At 47.5% G+C, this 15,683-nt stretch overlaps 1 protein-coding gene across 1 annotated transcript; it reads left to right on the top strand.

Annotated features, from left to right (window-relative positions):
* Positions 1 to 10,431: 10,431 nt before the first annotated feature.
* On the top strand, positions 10,432 to 12,395 carry LOC113985682 (inositol 1,4,5-trisphosphate receptor-interacting protein-like 1). Its single transcript, XM_027716657.2, has 2 exons — positions 10,432 to 10,507; positions 10,760 to 12,395. Exon 2 carries the CDS (start codon positions 10,768 to 10,770, stop codon positions 12,277 to 12,279), a length of 1,512 nt encoding a protein of 503 aa, XP_027572458.1. The 5' UTR covers positions 10,432 to 10,507; positions 10,760 to 10,767; the 3' UTR covers positions 12,280 to 12,395.
* Positions 12,396 to 15,683: the final 3,288 nt, after the last annotated feature.

Genomic DNA, 15,683 nt, shown 5'->3' on the forward strand with positions numbered 1-15,683 from the left:
GCTGCCCATAGCCTGTGCCAGTGCTAGGGACCAAGCACAGCTCTACATTCCAATTATTTCAGGAAAGATATCTCTCTGGAAAACAAGCTGTCAATGTAACCAAACAGCCTTGCTGAAAGGAGACTGAGGGAGCTCCTTTTTTCTCTGTCATGTGGGAAATTAGACAGGGTGATTAGAAAGACCACTTTGACCATTAAAAATCTGCAAAGCTCCAGCATCCCAGGCACACATCTGAAGCCCAGGACCTTGCTTTCTCTCAGGAACTGACAGACATAAGTTTATGTTGATCATTTGTGGCTGTAAAAATCCTTTCTTTGCTGAAAGCTGGAAGCCTTTCTTGTCTTGCAGTTTCATTGGAGTTTAGAAATCAAACAACCAGCTCTGAAAGCCTCTGCTGGGATACACAGATTTGTGAGCTTCCCATTAACACTAGGCCGTCCTCTTTGCATCTCTGTTAAGTGGGGATTAGATGCGCCTTTTATTTTCTAAGGGTGAGAAGATCTTCATAGTCTGCAGACTATGGTTTCACACAGGTCCTCGCACAGCCCTTCCCTCTCCTGTCACACTGACAGATCAGGATCAGCTTCCCAGGAGGATGGTGGGTGATAACCTTGAAAGATCCTAGCCTTGGGTGTGTTATCAGAGAGCTGGAAAAGTGAAACAAATGGAGGAGACTCGTAGCAGAGTAAGCAGAGTACAAGCTTCCCTGCTCCAGGCTCAGTCTCACACCCAATGAAGTGCACGGCAGCTCCTGACCAAATCCAGTGGGAAGAGGTGTTTTTTCCCAGTATCTGCAATGATCAATGAGGAACCAGCCCAGAGCGCCTGCAGCTCCTGCTGCAAAAAGCAGAGCAGGCACCAGTGAATTGGATTGCCAAGAACTGTTGGCTTTTACATGGGCTCGTGCAAGGTCGTTCATCACCGCGGCAGACGCCGGCTGCTCTCTGCAGCATGGAAAAGAAATTAAAAGTAGGTAAAAAAGACCTTTTTGTTTAGCTGTAGGGTAAGTAATAGATCAAAAATGTTTAAAATATTAGCGTATCACTGCAGCTCAGAGACGCATATGGGTTCCTGCCGCTTAACACATGGCAGCGTTGTCACCTGAGCCGTGGTGACTGTGCTGATGGACAACTGCCAAGAGAAAAACGTGGTCCCAGAGTTAATTATTGTGAGTGACCTGTGGTACCTTGCTGCCACTGCCCCGGTGTCAAGCTCTTGGCCGAGCTCAAGACCTGGCTGGAGAGAGCAGCTATCCTGGCCACAGGACACGATGGCACAGGCCATTGTCCATTACCTGCCTCTGTCATCAGCTTGGCTTTGGAGAGGTGGAGTTGCTTTCCAGGACAGTCTTCTAGTAGATTTGAGGGTTTTTTTAAGCTCACTACAGTAAATACTGGAATATTCAAATTCTTTTTCAGTGTTGAGACATTGCAGAGGGTGGTTATATATTGAATAGGACCACAACATGCTCACTGCTGCACAGTGAAAAGACAGAGCAAGAAGCAGTCCCTACCTATTATGACTGATTCCTGCCATCAGAATGCTGCTTAACTGATTCCCTCCATAAGGAAACCAAGCATTACATCAAGTCAAGAACTGCAGAGAGGAAGGTGAGCTCAGAACAAGCAATGGAGACAAACCCAATCACCAAGTGCTTTCTCCAGCCAAGATGCACCTGGATGCTCAGCAGCAGGTCCCTGGTGTCACCTCTACAGGTGTCACGGGTGTTTGGAAAATGAACAGTGCCCACACCACCAATTCCAGTGAGACAGAACCTTGCTGGACTGGCACTGACCTTCTCCAGGTTTTTCTCTTACAAGGAGTGAGCAGTACAAGCCAGCTTCTCCTTCACATTCGTGTGTTGTTTTCTCATGTTTTTGAATTAAAGGTTGACCAGATCCATGTAGCTGGCTGGAGCCACTAGGAAAGGAGGAGCTGGCTGGAAAGCTGCTTCTCTGTGGGGTGGTCTGTGCCCACATGGCATCCTCTTATGTGCACCAGGGGAGGCCATCCCTGGCAGACTGCACAGACTCACAGAAGTTATTTTCCACATTGTAACAAGGATACAAATAAAAATGTCCTTGTTCACATATAACTGTGCTGTAACTGATCTCAAGGCTGAATTCCTTCCATCTAAAAGCCATGTAGCTGAAAGCTTTGCTATCAAAATTGTTATTGAAGTTACCTTACCTGGCACATTGTATATGTGTGCATTTCTTCTGTGTGCATGTGGGCATAAAAAAAACCCCACAAGACAGCAGGTAACCAGGATTTTCGAATATGTCTCCACTCCATAAATCTATTTATTGCAGAGCAGGAAAAGGAGGGGATCTCCGATTCATCATGGCATATCTGAGCTGACTCCAACCCTCTGCTGCAATCACCCACAGCTGAGCATGGGCTCACAACTGATTTATTTCCCCACCTTTCTGGGCAGCTTGTCACCAGTGACTGCTCTCTCCTGCATGGACCCACTGCCAGCTTTTGAGCTGAGCTTGTCTGTGTTCACCTGAATGGCAGTCACAGCAGTAACCACCTTGCAGAACCTCTCTTTTCTTAGCCGAGTGCCAGCCTGCTAAATTTACCAAAATAAATAGCATTTGTACATAATATGCACATCTATGCATGAAACAGGTTGTCTGATGAATGCAGGCTTTGGAGTTTATCGGCAAGTCGAGCCATGAGTCAGGGAGCATGTACAGACCTTGCAAAATTATGTATCCTGTAAGTGCATCAAAGTGGCCAGAAAAGGGAAAAACAGCTGTGCGTGTTTTTCTCTCTCCTCCTCTCACTTTGGGCCTAAGCCTATAAAATAATAATACTCCTTTCTAGTATTATCATTTGTCTTTGATTTTCTGTAGATAATTGCATAACAGCAACAGCCCTATTAGCATGCAGCACTCAGTTCTTTGCTTTGTGCTATCTCCCTTATTCCTTTTGCTTAATAAAATAATGAATTTTGCATTTGATAGATGTCTGACAGCTCAGGAGACTGGGCTGTCCTCTGTTTAGCCATTGAATAGGAAAACATGGAACTTGTCTATGTGACGGTCCCCCTGCAATATGCCAGCTCTGTCCACACATAAGGGAGGATTCCAGCAAATTCAGATCACACTAAGCCAGTGATGTTGATGGGAATCTAATAGAGCAAGAGGGACTAAAAGCTGTCACTACCAGGGGTTAATTAGTTACCAGATAGTCACATTTATAGTTCCTAGAATGTGCATACGTTGAAAAGTGCAATATGCAAGGGCTGCTTTTCAGGCATGTGTTGGCTCAGAGCATTGTATAAGGGAACTAATACCTGGAGTTGCAACATATCTCTGCTACTAAAATAAACAATATTTCCTCACTTGCATTTCTGATAATCTCCCTTTTACTCCCTGCATGCAAGAAAACCCCTTGGGGTCTGGAAGGTGGAAAGCATGGGCTCCCTCCCCAGAGTAGGGAAGGAGAAACTGCTGCAATGCCTCACTGTGCTCTGGTGCCACAGGGCCATCAGCTAAGTAGGCAAAGCTGGGCAGCAGGAGCCATAGGAGCAAAATACACCTTAGTCCTTGCTTGCCTCCCTGTCCCTAATCCACCATGGTGGTGTGCAGCTCAGATGAGATGACCTGGCTGCATCCAGGCTGCAGCTCAGTGGTGCAGGCAGATGATCCTCGGCAAATGCAATACTTGGTTAGGACCAGGCGCTGCAGAGCCCAGGCCAGCATGGCTGTCACACACATCAGTGGTGCTTGCAGTGCACAGTTGCTGCCCTAAAGCCAAGTCTGCCTTGGTCAGCACAGAGAGATGCGACATTTCCCCTACAATGACTCAGCATGGGACTTGGGTCCCAGGGCTGCAGGTCTGGCTGTCCAGAGCAGCAGCTGCAGCAGAAATCATCAGCTGCTTCGTTTAATCTGGTTACGCGGTTGTAAATGCCACAGCTGGGTCAGAATCACTGATTTGTGCGATTCCTTCAGGTAACTGTTCCTTCAAGTAACGTTATGGAATAAAATATTTTTATTTGTATAGCTGAGGCACAAAAAAAAAGGAAAAAAAAAAAGGAAGAAGAAGAAGAAAAAGGCAAATTCTCACCTCTTTTCAAGGCAATGGTGGAGTTTATTGAACTTTCTGACGCAGCCACTAGATGCCCCTGTTCCCTGATGACTGCTCCAGAGTGGGATATGTGTCCCGGAGCAGCAGCCACCAGGGTCAGAACGTGGGGTTCAGGCTATAGAGAAATCCTGATTGCTTCAGCCTCCTCCTCCCTAATGACCTTCTAGTTAGCTGAGACTGTAGTTCTGCATGTGGAATTAGGAGAGGTTGTGCTGGTCAGTAACAGGAATGGTGTTGTCCACCTTCCTTTTCCACTCTAGTTTTGTGGTGGCTCTGGAGGAGGTGACATAAAGCTCAGTGACTGGGCGCCTGGGCATGGACACCTGCACTGCACACCCGGTCCCTGTGACCACACAGCCCATTGCAGGATCCAACTCCTGGAGCAAGCACTCTCAGCTGACCCTGTTCCCAGTGATGAATCAGTCCATACCACAACAGTCAGTCTCCAGGCAAAGCTGTTAACCCAAGCAGAAACATTTCCCAACTTAATCCTGAAGTGTTTCCTTGTGAATGTTTTGTACAGGTCCTGCAAGAAGTCTGATGCCATTCAAACGGGAATCTAACACTTGGTCAGTGTGAGGGAGCTTTTATGACTGCTGAAATAGTGGTGCATCCAGAAGATAAATGCTTGCACCACGTCCTTCCAGCCCTGCAGAAGGTAGGCAGCCATAGAAAATCAAAACATTTGCTGCTTCTGAAGTGATCCCTCCCCCCAAATGATGACTTGCCTTGACTTAGGCAAGGATTTATTTGAGGTTCTCTCAACTTAAGGTGAGCAAGGTTCCTGCTTCAATGATTCACTGGCCAGGCTTTGTGGGACTTGCACCAGCAAAGTCCACTTACCAAAGTCCATACCCTAAGGTATGTGTGTGATAAATATTGCAGTCAGATACTCAACTCAAAACTCCTCTAAGATACAGAGCAGTGATCTATGGATTTGGTGCAAAAAGACCTTGTTTTTGTCTGGGCACTCAGTCACACAGGAAATATTAGTGATCTCCTTGCCTGAGTTTTTTTCTTAACAAGCTGAAAAAAGTGCTGGGAAACCTTCAGGAAAGAAAGAAGAATGGGCTCTCCGGATGAGAACACCTATAAAGGGCTTGTGCTGCCTAATTCTTCCTGTTTTCAGGAGTAAGCTGCCTAATTAGCACTAGTGAATGTGGGCTCTGAGCTGTGAGTCATCTGAGAAGTATTTTCAGTTGTCACTGCTAGAGAAGCTAAGAGCAGCTCAGAGGAAGAAGCCCTAGAAATTTCTAGTGACCTAGTATCACAAAAACTACTGGGATCCAAAACACCTTTGCAGTTGTTTAGAAACTAGTAGTTACTCAATCTGTCACCCCCTCCAAACTAAAAGGTTCCTTCTGCTTCCCTCCAGAAGCTCTGGATTTGGGTGTAAACCTCATGACACCACTCCTTTCAGCATCCTGCTTCTTGTAACTATTTAGTGAGGTTTAATCCACAGGTTTTTGGTTATTAGACAAGAAAGGCTGTATGATCGTGCAGGTTTACAGAGTTGTATCACACAGCATGTAGCACAGGCAGCCCTGAGTCTGGTCTTCACACTGTGCAGGCCAAGCCACTTCTCTAGAAGCCACACATCATTTGCCATTTTTTTAATAAATAATAATAAAAAAAAAGGTCTCAAATGTACAATAGCAAATGAAGCCTGGATTAAATGATATCTCTCTCCTCTCAGTGATTTCCTTGTGTTTTCCCTTGGGTCCATGCTGCTCTATAGGATTATGGCATTCCAGAGTCATTGGCATAATGATAACATGACTAAGAAATATGGAGACGCCCCTCTCCACGCTAATCTGTGCCAAGAGAATACTGAAGGCAGTAGATAGAGAAGTCACTAGCACTGAGCTACATTTTGCTTCTAAGAATTGCCTCCCAGAGGCTGTAGCCATTTTGCAACCTTTTTAATTTCCAGAGAAAATGCCTCCTGTGCCATAATTAAGAGTTTAATGTGCCACAGGGTCCTGTTTATCATGGTAACTTATTTTGCAAAAGAACAGATAGATAGACTCTTTGTAGGTCCTTTGAATATCTTTCAGCCAGTCCATTAGATGGGGCTGTGATACTGGGGATTTTAATCATTGATATTCATTATTCAGTTATTATTCATTAATTTTAATAAAGAAGCTGCATATTTCCTTTGTTTCACAGGCAGAAAGATCTGTGAGGGATTTCAAAGCATGGAATAGTTTGTTTATCCTTGGTGTTGGCTAACTACAAACATAAATTTGTAGGGTGAACATCAGGCCCAGCTTTCTCTTCTCCTCTTAGCATCTCACAGAAGTCACATGCGTCCAAGGCAAAGACACCTGTAAATGTGACATATGGGAAGCATCCTTTTATCTCGTGTGATGATTAATTGCATGTTCCCAACTGGAATATAGTTTGAGACCTCTGTGCAGTTCCTAATAGGAAAAAAAAAGGTCTGTGTGTTTGTTTTAACAACTGTGAGTAGAGGGTCCTGGAAATGGATGATGGCATCAGTGTACCATCCAATTAACAGAGCACGTGAGATTTTATAGCAAGCAGTCAGATTGCTTTAGTGCCTCCTTGGTGCAAGAAGATGCAAAGGGCAAAAGTAACTTTCCTGCAAACTACTTTGCCTAAACCAAGAGCAAATGCTATAAGAATGCTGAGCAGCCAGATGTACATTATGTATGTGTGTGAATGTATTTTAATATATAGTGATGGTTTGTGTGAGAAAAACAGTACCTGACTCATGGTGTCTTATGACCTGCTTCCTTGCTGTTCCACTTTGGTACCAGGAGGCAGCCTGATTTCCAGCTGACTTCTCTCCAAACTCCCTGTTGGCCAAATGCTGGTGGAGGGACTACATGTCCTTGTTTGCTTTCTTTTCACTCCACTGAGGAGGACACATGGAAATAGAAAGCCAGTCAGATGCACACCAGTGTGAGCAGGGAAGGGGTGTCTGTGATATGTGAGCCCTTAGGAAGTAGCACAAAGAAAAGATATTAGAATGCCAGTCGCAAATGGTCTGGGCCAAAGCACTTTGCTGAGATGAGCAGCTGTGGTGCCAGCAGGATCCACAGCAGAGGATCACGGTGTACAAGTTGGTTTCCCGAACTGAGGAAAGAGCACAGGAGTAGACAATTCCCTCATTTTTATTGTAAGGTCTCTTTCAAGTACTGGAAGGCCTCAATGAGGTTTCCCCAGTCTTCTCTTCTCCAGACTGAACAACCCCAGCTGACTGAGCCTGTGTTTGCAGGAGAGGTGCTCCAGCCCTCTGATCATTTTCATGGCCTCCTCTGGACCCACTCCAACAGGTCCACATCTTCCTTGTCCTAAGGACCCCAGACCTGGATGCAGTACTCCAGATGGGGCCTCATGAGGGGAAGAATCATCTCCCTCAACCTTCTGTCCATGTTTCTTTTGATGCAGCCCAGGATAGGATTGGCTTTCTGGGATGTGAATGCACACTGTTGCCTCATGTCCAGCTTTTCATCCACGAGAACCCCCAAGTCCTTCTCCACACCACGCATCCAGGGGTGTCACAGAGGCCCCAGGAGCACCGGCATGAGCAGAGAGATCAGCGCTGAGGGAACCAATATGATCTCAAAGGAGATTTCAAGGAGTGAAGACATCCCTGGGTCATGTCACCCAGTTTTGTGTCTGACAAGGGTTTAGGGGGAGCCTTGGCCTGCTTTCTTAAGGGAGCCCCAGGAAGGCCATTCCAGAGTGGATCTGCATTTTTTGGGCGTTGGGCCTTTGGTTTCTGTTATGAGTCACTGAACTGGGATGGGGACAAAATGTGGGGGTGGCCTGGCTGTGATGTTTCTGGTGCCTGTGACATCAAAAGGGATGTGTCACAATGGGGGCGGGTGTAAACGCCACCACCAGGCAATGCCCCCCAGTCTAGGTTGAACCAGCAGTGACTGCACAGACTGGGAAGATACTGTGCTGGACGAAGGCCGGAGTGGAAACGCTGCATCCGACTGAGTGGTTCTGCCCCTGCATCCAGGGCTCAGCCCCCTGTGGGCATGCCCTGGGCAGGCCACAGGGCCACCACTGGGACCATGTGCAAGCCTTGCTGCCTGCCACCTGCTTAGCACCCTCTCCTTACTGCCCCAAACTCTCTGTGACTCCCTTCCCTGCTTCTCCACCATGGCTGCCATGATATTCTTTGGCATTGTAAAAAACATCCTCCAGTTCCCACAGATGGTCGGTGATCCACTGGATGAAGAGACCCATGACCGCATGCAGCAGCGTGCAGAATATCTGGACCAAAAGATGACGCAGCTGCTGCAGGAGTTTGAACATGAGACCACGGAACAGAGTGTAGGGGCCTGGGGAGCCCTGCTCTGGGCTGTCCTGGGACTGTTCTTGGGACTCTTTTGGCAGCTCAGGAAAAGGAGCAATGAGGTGGACATCAGCTGTGAAGCAAGGAGTGGTTGCAAGGAGAGAGAAGAAAGTGAAGGAGGAGATCGTGCTGAGAGGGATCTGCCCACAAAGCTGCTTGCTCCCCCACCCCCTACCCCCATCCTCAAACTGCCCACTCCCATCCCCACTGCCCTAACCCCCTTCACCTCACAGGTGAAATGGGAGGGAAATGGAAAGTGAAGCCCTGTAGGTTGAGATAAGGATACTTTAATAGTTGAAATTGAAAATAAAACCCTGTAGGTTGAGAAAAGAATAGTTTAATAGTTGAATATAGTAAAACCGTGTAGGTTGGGAAAAGAATAGTTTGAGAGTTGAAATCAAAAGTAAACCCTCATCGGTTGAGAAAAGAATAGTTTAGTAGTTGAAACTGAAAGTAAAACCCCACAGGTTGAGAGAAGCATAGTTTAATAATTGAAATTGAAAGTAAAACCCTGTAGGTTGAGAAAAGAATAGTTTGAGAGTTGAAATATAGTAAAACCCCACAGGTTGAGATAAGAATATTTTAAGAGTTGAAATAAAGTAGAATATAATTTTATATAATAATAAAGATAATAAAAAGAAAAAAAAATCAAAATAAGTGATGCACAATACAATTGATTGTCACATGCTGACTGATGCCGGGCACTTTCCCAAATGCCAATCAGTTCCCCTTTGGGCATATCTGCCAGTTTATATACTGGGCATGACAATCTGTGGTATATCCTTTGGCCAGTTCGGATCATCTGTCCCAGCTATGCTCCCTCCCAGATGTTTTTTTTTGTTTGTTTTTTGTACCTCCTTACTGGCAGAGTACGAGACACAAAAAAGTCCTTGATTAAGGATAGATTTGACTTTGCAACAACCAAAACATCAGTGTGCTACCACCATTATTTTCGTACTGAATCCAAAACACAGCACTGTGCCACTTACTGAGAAGAAATTAACTCTATCCCAGCCTCAATCAGAACAATATCCACCCCTTATTCCATACCATTTACATCATGCCAAGTCTCACACTTCCCATACCATCTTCCCTATTTATTTCATAGATATACATACAGACATCATTCCCTTAGTCTATGGAACACCTCTGTCAAATGTCCCTAAAATGTTCACAGAAGTGCCTGTTGAATTGATTTAGTCCATGTCTTTGGCCTCCATCCCTGCTTGACATTGTTTCAAGCAGGAAAAATGGTGTGAGTTGTTGGATTGTTGCTTTGCATCTCCAATGTTTTCCCACACTACAGCAAGATCCATCAGTAAACAAGGCATATTTCTTCTCACTTTCTGGTAATTTATTTTATAGTGAGCCCTCTTCAGCACATGGTACCTCCTCCTTTGTGACATTGCAAAATCTTTGCCTTCTGGCCAGTCTGTGGTCACTTCTAAGACTCCTGGACAACTGGGGTTTCCCATCCAAGCTCGTTTTGCGATCCGTGTTACCCACTTACTCCATGTACTGTCTGTTACATGATGTTGAACATCCAACCCAACACGGGTAATGGGGCTGCCAGGAGGAGCTGTGCTTCAGTACCAACCACTTCCAAAGCAGCCCAGACCCCTTCCTGAGCTGCCAGTATCTCTTTTTCAGTTGGAGTATAGTGGGCTTCAGAATCTGTATCCCCAGCTCTAAAAACCCAGAGGCTGACCTCCAGTCTCCTCCAGTGCTTCTGCCAGAGGCACCAGGTATGGCCATAATCCCCAGGTGCAGTATAGAGCACATTTTTCACACCTGGCCCCATTCGGAGTGGCCAAAAGGCTACTGCATGAACTATCTCCTGCTTGATTTGTTCAAAAGGCAACCGTGAGTATCTTGAGTCAGAGTGGGGATGAAGGGTGGGGCTGGCCTGGCTGTGATGTGTCTGGTGCCTGTGACATCACAAGGGAAGTGTCACAATGGGGGCAGGTGCAAAAGGCACCAGCAGGCAACACTTGCAGTACAGCCTGGACTATCCATGAACGCACACGTGGCAGGAGACTGTGCTGGATGAGGGGCAGAGCAGAAACACAGGCACTGGAGGGAGTGGTTCTCCCCTGCTCCCAGGGCCCAGTCCCCCACGAGCACACCTTGGACAGGGCACGGTGCCACCACTGTGACTGGGCACAGGCCTTGTTGCCTGCCAGCTGCTTAGCCCCCTCTCCTTTCTGCCCTTAGATTCCTCTGTCTCCTGCCATAACTCCCCTCACCTCCACTTCCCTCTCTCCTTCCCTCACTCCTTCCCTCCCAGTGCTGCTCAACCTCTTCCTTTTTTTTCTCCCGAAGAGGAGGCCATGACCTTCAGGAAACTATTCCTCATCCTGCTTTTGAAATGCATCCTTGAGTACCCCCAGTTGGTTAGTGATAGACTGGATGAAGAGACACGTGACCACATGCAGCAGCGTGCAGAGTACCTTGACCAAGAGATGACTCAGCTGCAGAAGGAGCTGGAACGCGTGACCCCGGGTCAGATTGCCAAGACCTGGGGAGCCCTGCTCTGGGCTGCCTTGCATGAGTGGCAGTTCTGGGCCCTTGCCGGAATCCAGGTCTTGCTCTTGGGCCTCTGCTGGAAGCTCAAGAAAAGCAGCCATGAGGTGGACAGCAGCGACGAAGATGAGAGCAGCTCCACAGAGAGTGAAGAAAGTGAGGGAGAAGATCCTTCTGAGAGGGATCTGGCCAGGATCTATGAAAGGCGCATCCAGTGGTCAGTGCATAAGCTGGCCCACAGGAGACGGGTGGTAGAGGAGCTGATGCATGACCTTCTCCATGTCTCCCATGAGCGCTTTTTGAACAGCTTCTTCCTGGTGCTGCAACCAGCCATTGGGGTGGGCAGTGCCTGTGAAGGTTGGAGTCCCCAGGAGGAGAAGGATGTTGTCTACTGCATGCTTGTGCCCCTGAAGCCACCCTGTGGGCACACCTTCCACCTGAAACCAAACACCACAGGGGAGATGCCACAGAAGGGCATGTGTGTCTCTGTGGAGCTGGTGTGCACCTGCACCAAGGAGCAGGGGGGCAGCAAGACACTGTGCTTCCTCCACCACTGCAAGGACGAACTGAAGAGAAATCAGGAGTCCAGCCTCCTACAAACTCTCTGCACCGGTCCCTACCTTGATGCACAGAAAATTGCCCTCTGGTTCCAGGAGTTTGTGACCTCAGCCTGGGAGGAGGTGCTTCGCTCACATCACTACAGCATGAAGGTGCTGCCCTCCACCCGCTCCTGTAAGCTGAAGCTGAAGAAAGCCCACAGGAAACCCCTCTTAGTTGAGATAATATTTGGCGTGCAGCAAGGGGACTCAGACATCTTCCTGAGTAGCCAGCCTACAGAGGCCCTCGTCCCCCCAAGCACGACGTGGCTAGAGACCTACGCTGTGGCAGAGGCGATGTTCTTCCAGCACGTCTCCAGGCAGGCCCCGCGCCACAGCTGCTACCTCAAATGCCTGCAGCTCTGTGCTCGCATTCTCGTGGGCACAGGCTTTTCTCCCTATACTTTGAAGACTGTGGTCATGCACCTCCTGACTCTCATCCCCCTGGCAGGCTGGTGCCGCAAGGATTTCCTGCTGCGGCTGGATGATGTTATGCAGTACCTGAGATGCTGTGTGGAGGAGAAACGCCTCAACCACTTCTTCTTTGGCAATGAGGACATGCCCAAGGAGATCAGCTTACCCAAAGCCTTCCAAATGGCCCAGCCCATCAACCTCTTCCAGAACCTGGTGCAGGACCCAGATGCCCAAGCTAAGGCACTGCGTGAGGTCAACTACATAACAGATCAGCTCAGAAGACGGCTCTTCTACGGGTTCTGCACATAGCATTGTATCATTAAGTTTCTAGGAAAAGACCTCTCAGATCATCTAGTCCAACCTTTGACCTTCTGGGAACTTTACTTGGTATAAAGTTTACAATAAATCGTGTATTTGAACAAACACCGCATCTCTGAGTGTTCGTGCGTCACCTTGGTGGGGAACACAGCTGCTCAGCTGAGTATTTGGCAGAAAAGCTGATGTGGTGGGCTTTGGTTTCTCTGAAGCCATATCTATGGCTTCCCCACCTGTCCATGCTCCTGCACTGGGGAAATGGGAATATTTGGTCACCCTTCACAGCTGTGCTCGCTGCGAAGGGGCATTTAACAGTGCTGCCCTCCAGCTACTCCTGCAAATCCAAGCTGACCAAATGCAAGGAAAGCCTCATGGCTGAGAGGATATTTGGGGTGCTGCAAGGTGTCTTGGACAACTTTGTGAGTAGCCAGCCTACGGAGCCCCTCTTTACCCCAAGCACAACGTGGTAGGAGGCCTATGCTGTGGCGGAGAAGAAGTTCTTCAGGACACATCACCAGGCGGGTCCCACATGGCAGCTGGCACTGCAAACGCCTGCATCTCCTCACCTGCAGCCTGGTGGGCACAGGCTTTTTCCCCTATACTTTGAAGACCATTTTGCTGCACCTGCTGAACACCATATCCCCGTCAGACTGGCGCAGGAGGGATTTCCTGCTGTGGCTGAGTAGTATCATGGAGTACCTGCACTGCTGCCTGGAGGAGAAACACCTTGACCACTTTGTCGTGGGCAGCAAAAGTGCTCCTAAAGATATCAGCTTGCCCCCAGAATTCCAAATGTTTGAATCACTCAACCTCTTCCAGCAGCTGGCACAGGATTTGGCCGCCCACTGAAAGGGCTTTAACCAAGGTTTGAAGGAGAAAAGGGTAAGACCAGGGTTTTTAGTGATAAGCTGTGAAATGACACGACAATGTTTGAAGGGCGGTGTGCTAGCGAGAACTTTCGCTGTGCTCCAGGATGTACTGAGTAGATTGGAGAGCCTTTGCAGTGTTTGTACACTCAAGAGCACAGTGTGAGGAAGAGACAGGAAGAACTTTTTTTTCCTGAGTTACAGCCACAGCTCCCTGTTCAGCTGGATTGGTCTTCTTCCCTGACAGCTCGTCTTTCAGCACATGGCGATAGCCTGCTCCTGTACCTTTAAGATTTCCTTCTTGAAGAATCTCCAGCCTTCCTGGACTCCTTTGCCCTTTGGGACTGCCTCCCAAGGGACTCTGTGAATCTGCCCTCTGGAAGTCCAAGGTGGCAGTTCTGCTGCCTCCTGTCCTTATTTCTCCAAGAATCAAAAACTCTATAATTTTACTATTCTTATGCCCAAGATTTAATGTCAAGATAGGATGCTACCTTGTGACAGACAAGGCAAATCAGGTTTCCTTATTTCTACAAGCACACAATAAAAAAGAAAGCCTTTAGACCTGTGTGAAACAAATATGTATATCCCAGCTAAGCAAGACGAAGTTACCCTTAAGCGACAGCACAAAAGTTCAGTGAGATAATCACATTAGCATTACTGAGCTAGCCATGCATGTGAAGCACAATATAGCTCCTATTTCCTATTTGATGGCATTATGGATCTAAAATATTCATATTTTATTGTCTTATGTTGACAGCAAACTGCTAGAACAGAAGAATGGCTGGTTTTGTGTTTGGAGTTTCATGTCTTATTTAGTGCAAGTTTGAATGGCAAGCAGAATTAATCAGGTTCTTGAGTACACTTTATCCAAGGTTATTCACACTAGCAGTCCTTAAGCAGAGCAGGGGATGGTAATCTGGTGTCCTTTTTATATATACCCATTGGCTTGGGAATATATATTCCACCTGTTCAAAAAATCCTAAGGGAACTGAGCACTCAACTCTTCTGCAATTCCAGTAAGATTTCAAGATTTAAACTACTTAATGCCTCTCTGCTCTGGAAAGGATAGATTCAAGCCCTGATGTGCATCTGGCTGAAGCCTGCTCTGATTTTACAGCATCCTTCAGCCCTGTGCCGGTGCTTCTGGCACCTGCTGAAACAGAGATGCAGTCTGCACCCAGTGCTGCTGGAAAGCAGGCAGTGGGGACAAAACATGAGACAGATCTGAAACACCATTCATGCTTTAACAACCCTGCATGTTTGTAAAGGACAGCCAGCTAAAGATTAGAAATGTAATATGCTCCTGGTGCAACATCGCGGTCTGAGGGCCTGATGGAAAACCCGGGGGAATTTCTAAACAATCGCCCTGGGTCCTGACTCGGGAAGCAAACGTTTCCCAGGCCATTGGTCACCCACCCAAGCAGGAGCTTCTGTGGCTCCTCGCCAGCACCAAGGGGGAGAAGCTGGCTGTGGTCTCCACAGGAAGGGTTTCCCTGACATACTGCATGCCAGTCCCTGAGCACAGGTGGCCATAAGGAGCCTGGCAGCTGCCTCCTTTAGGGAATTACAGAAAGCAGCTTTGCCTCAAGAGCTCTGCATGGCGAAGGGCCCAGAGCAACCTGCCGTGCTGCCTGTCACACCTGCCAAAAGGAAGCTGTAATGAAAACAAGCAACTCTCAATAATGCCCGTGCATTCACCTGGAAGTAATGAAAACAAGCACAAAGCAGCCAAGGAGCCCTTCTCAGACTGTGTGTTGCTGTTTCCTATAGTCACACTGTCACCAGTCTCTCCTAGAACTGGGTCCACTTATCCACAATAATCTCCTGCAAGGTGTCATTGACCCTGCTGAGAAATGAGTGGTAAAGGACGCCACTAAAATAAATTACTCTTAAAAAAACAAGGTATGGAATGTTTTTGCTATTATTTTCCAGTTTCTAAAATTGCTGTTGGAATCTGCTTTTCCTCCAGGAGCCCCTGCTTATTCAAGTGATGAGGAACTTCTTTGGTGGTCTTCATGGAACACCCACCAGTCTCCATCCCCTCTGACCCCTCCACAAAATCAGGAGTGTCATGGGCTCTTCACCCCATGTTTGCCATGGGAGTTTCCGCCCCACTGGCTCTCCTGGAAACAGGCTGCAGACTTATTGTACAACTGCAACATGTAGTCATGCAGTCATGACTATTGCCAAATGTCTTCATCCCACAGTCTTCACTGTTTATCCTCTACCTCTTCTTAATTTGCAAGAAGTCATGCTAGGAGGGAAGGGGAGCAGGAAATATTTCTGTGAAGCTGTCTGAGTTATCTAATGGTTTTATGGGTCATGTTGCTAGGACAAAAATACCCCTAAAAAGCAGTACTCTATGGCCTCAAAAGTTTTCACCTCTTTTCAAGTAAACCTGGTCGACATAGCGTGGGGACTGTGACAGCCCTGGGAGGATGGACTACTTCACAGCACTCGGCTCTCATACTACGACTCAGTAAATCAAAAGTCTCTCTGCCTTGTGCTGGTTGCTTACTTTTTCACATGCTT

Source organism: Pipra filicauda, unplaced genomic scaffold, assembly GCF_003945595.2.
Source record: "Pipra filicauda isolate LSUMZ 115617 unplaced genomic scaffold, ASM394559v2 scaffold151_size3305965_pilon, whole genome shotgun sequence".
NCBI classification, from domain to species: domain Eukaryota; kingdom Metazoa; phylum Chordata; class Aves; order Passeriformes; family Pipridae; genus Pipra; species Pipra filicauda.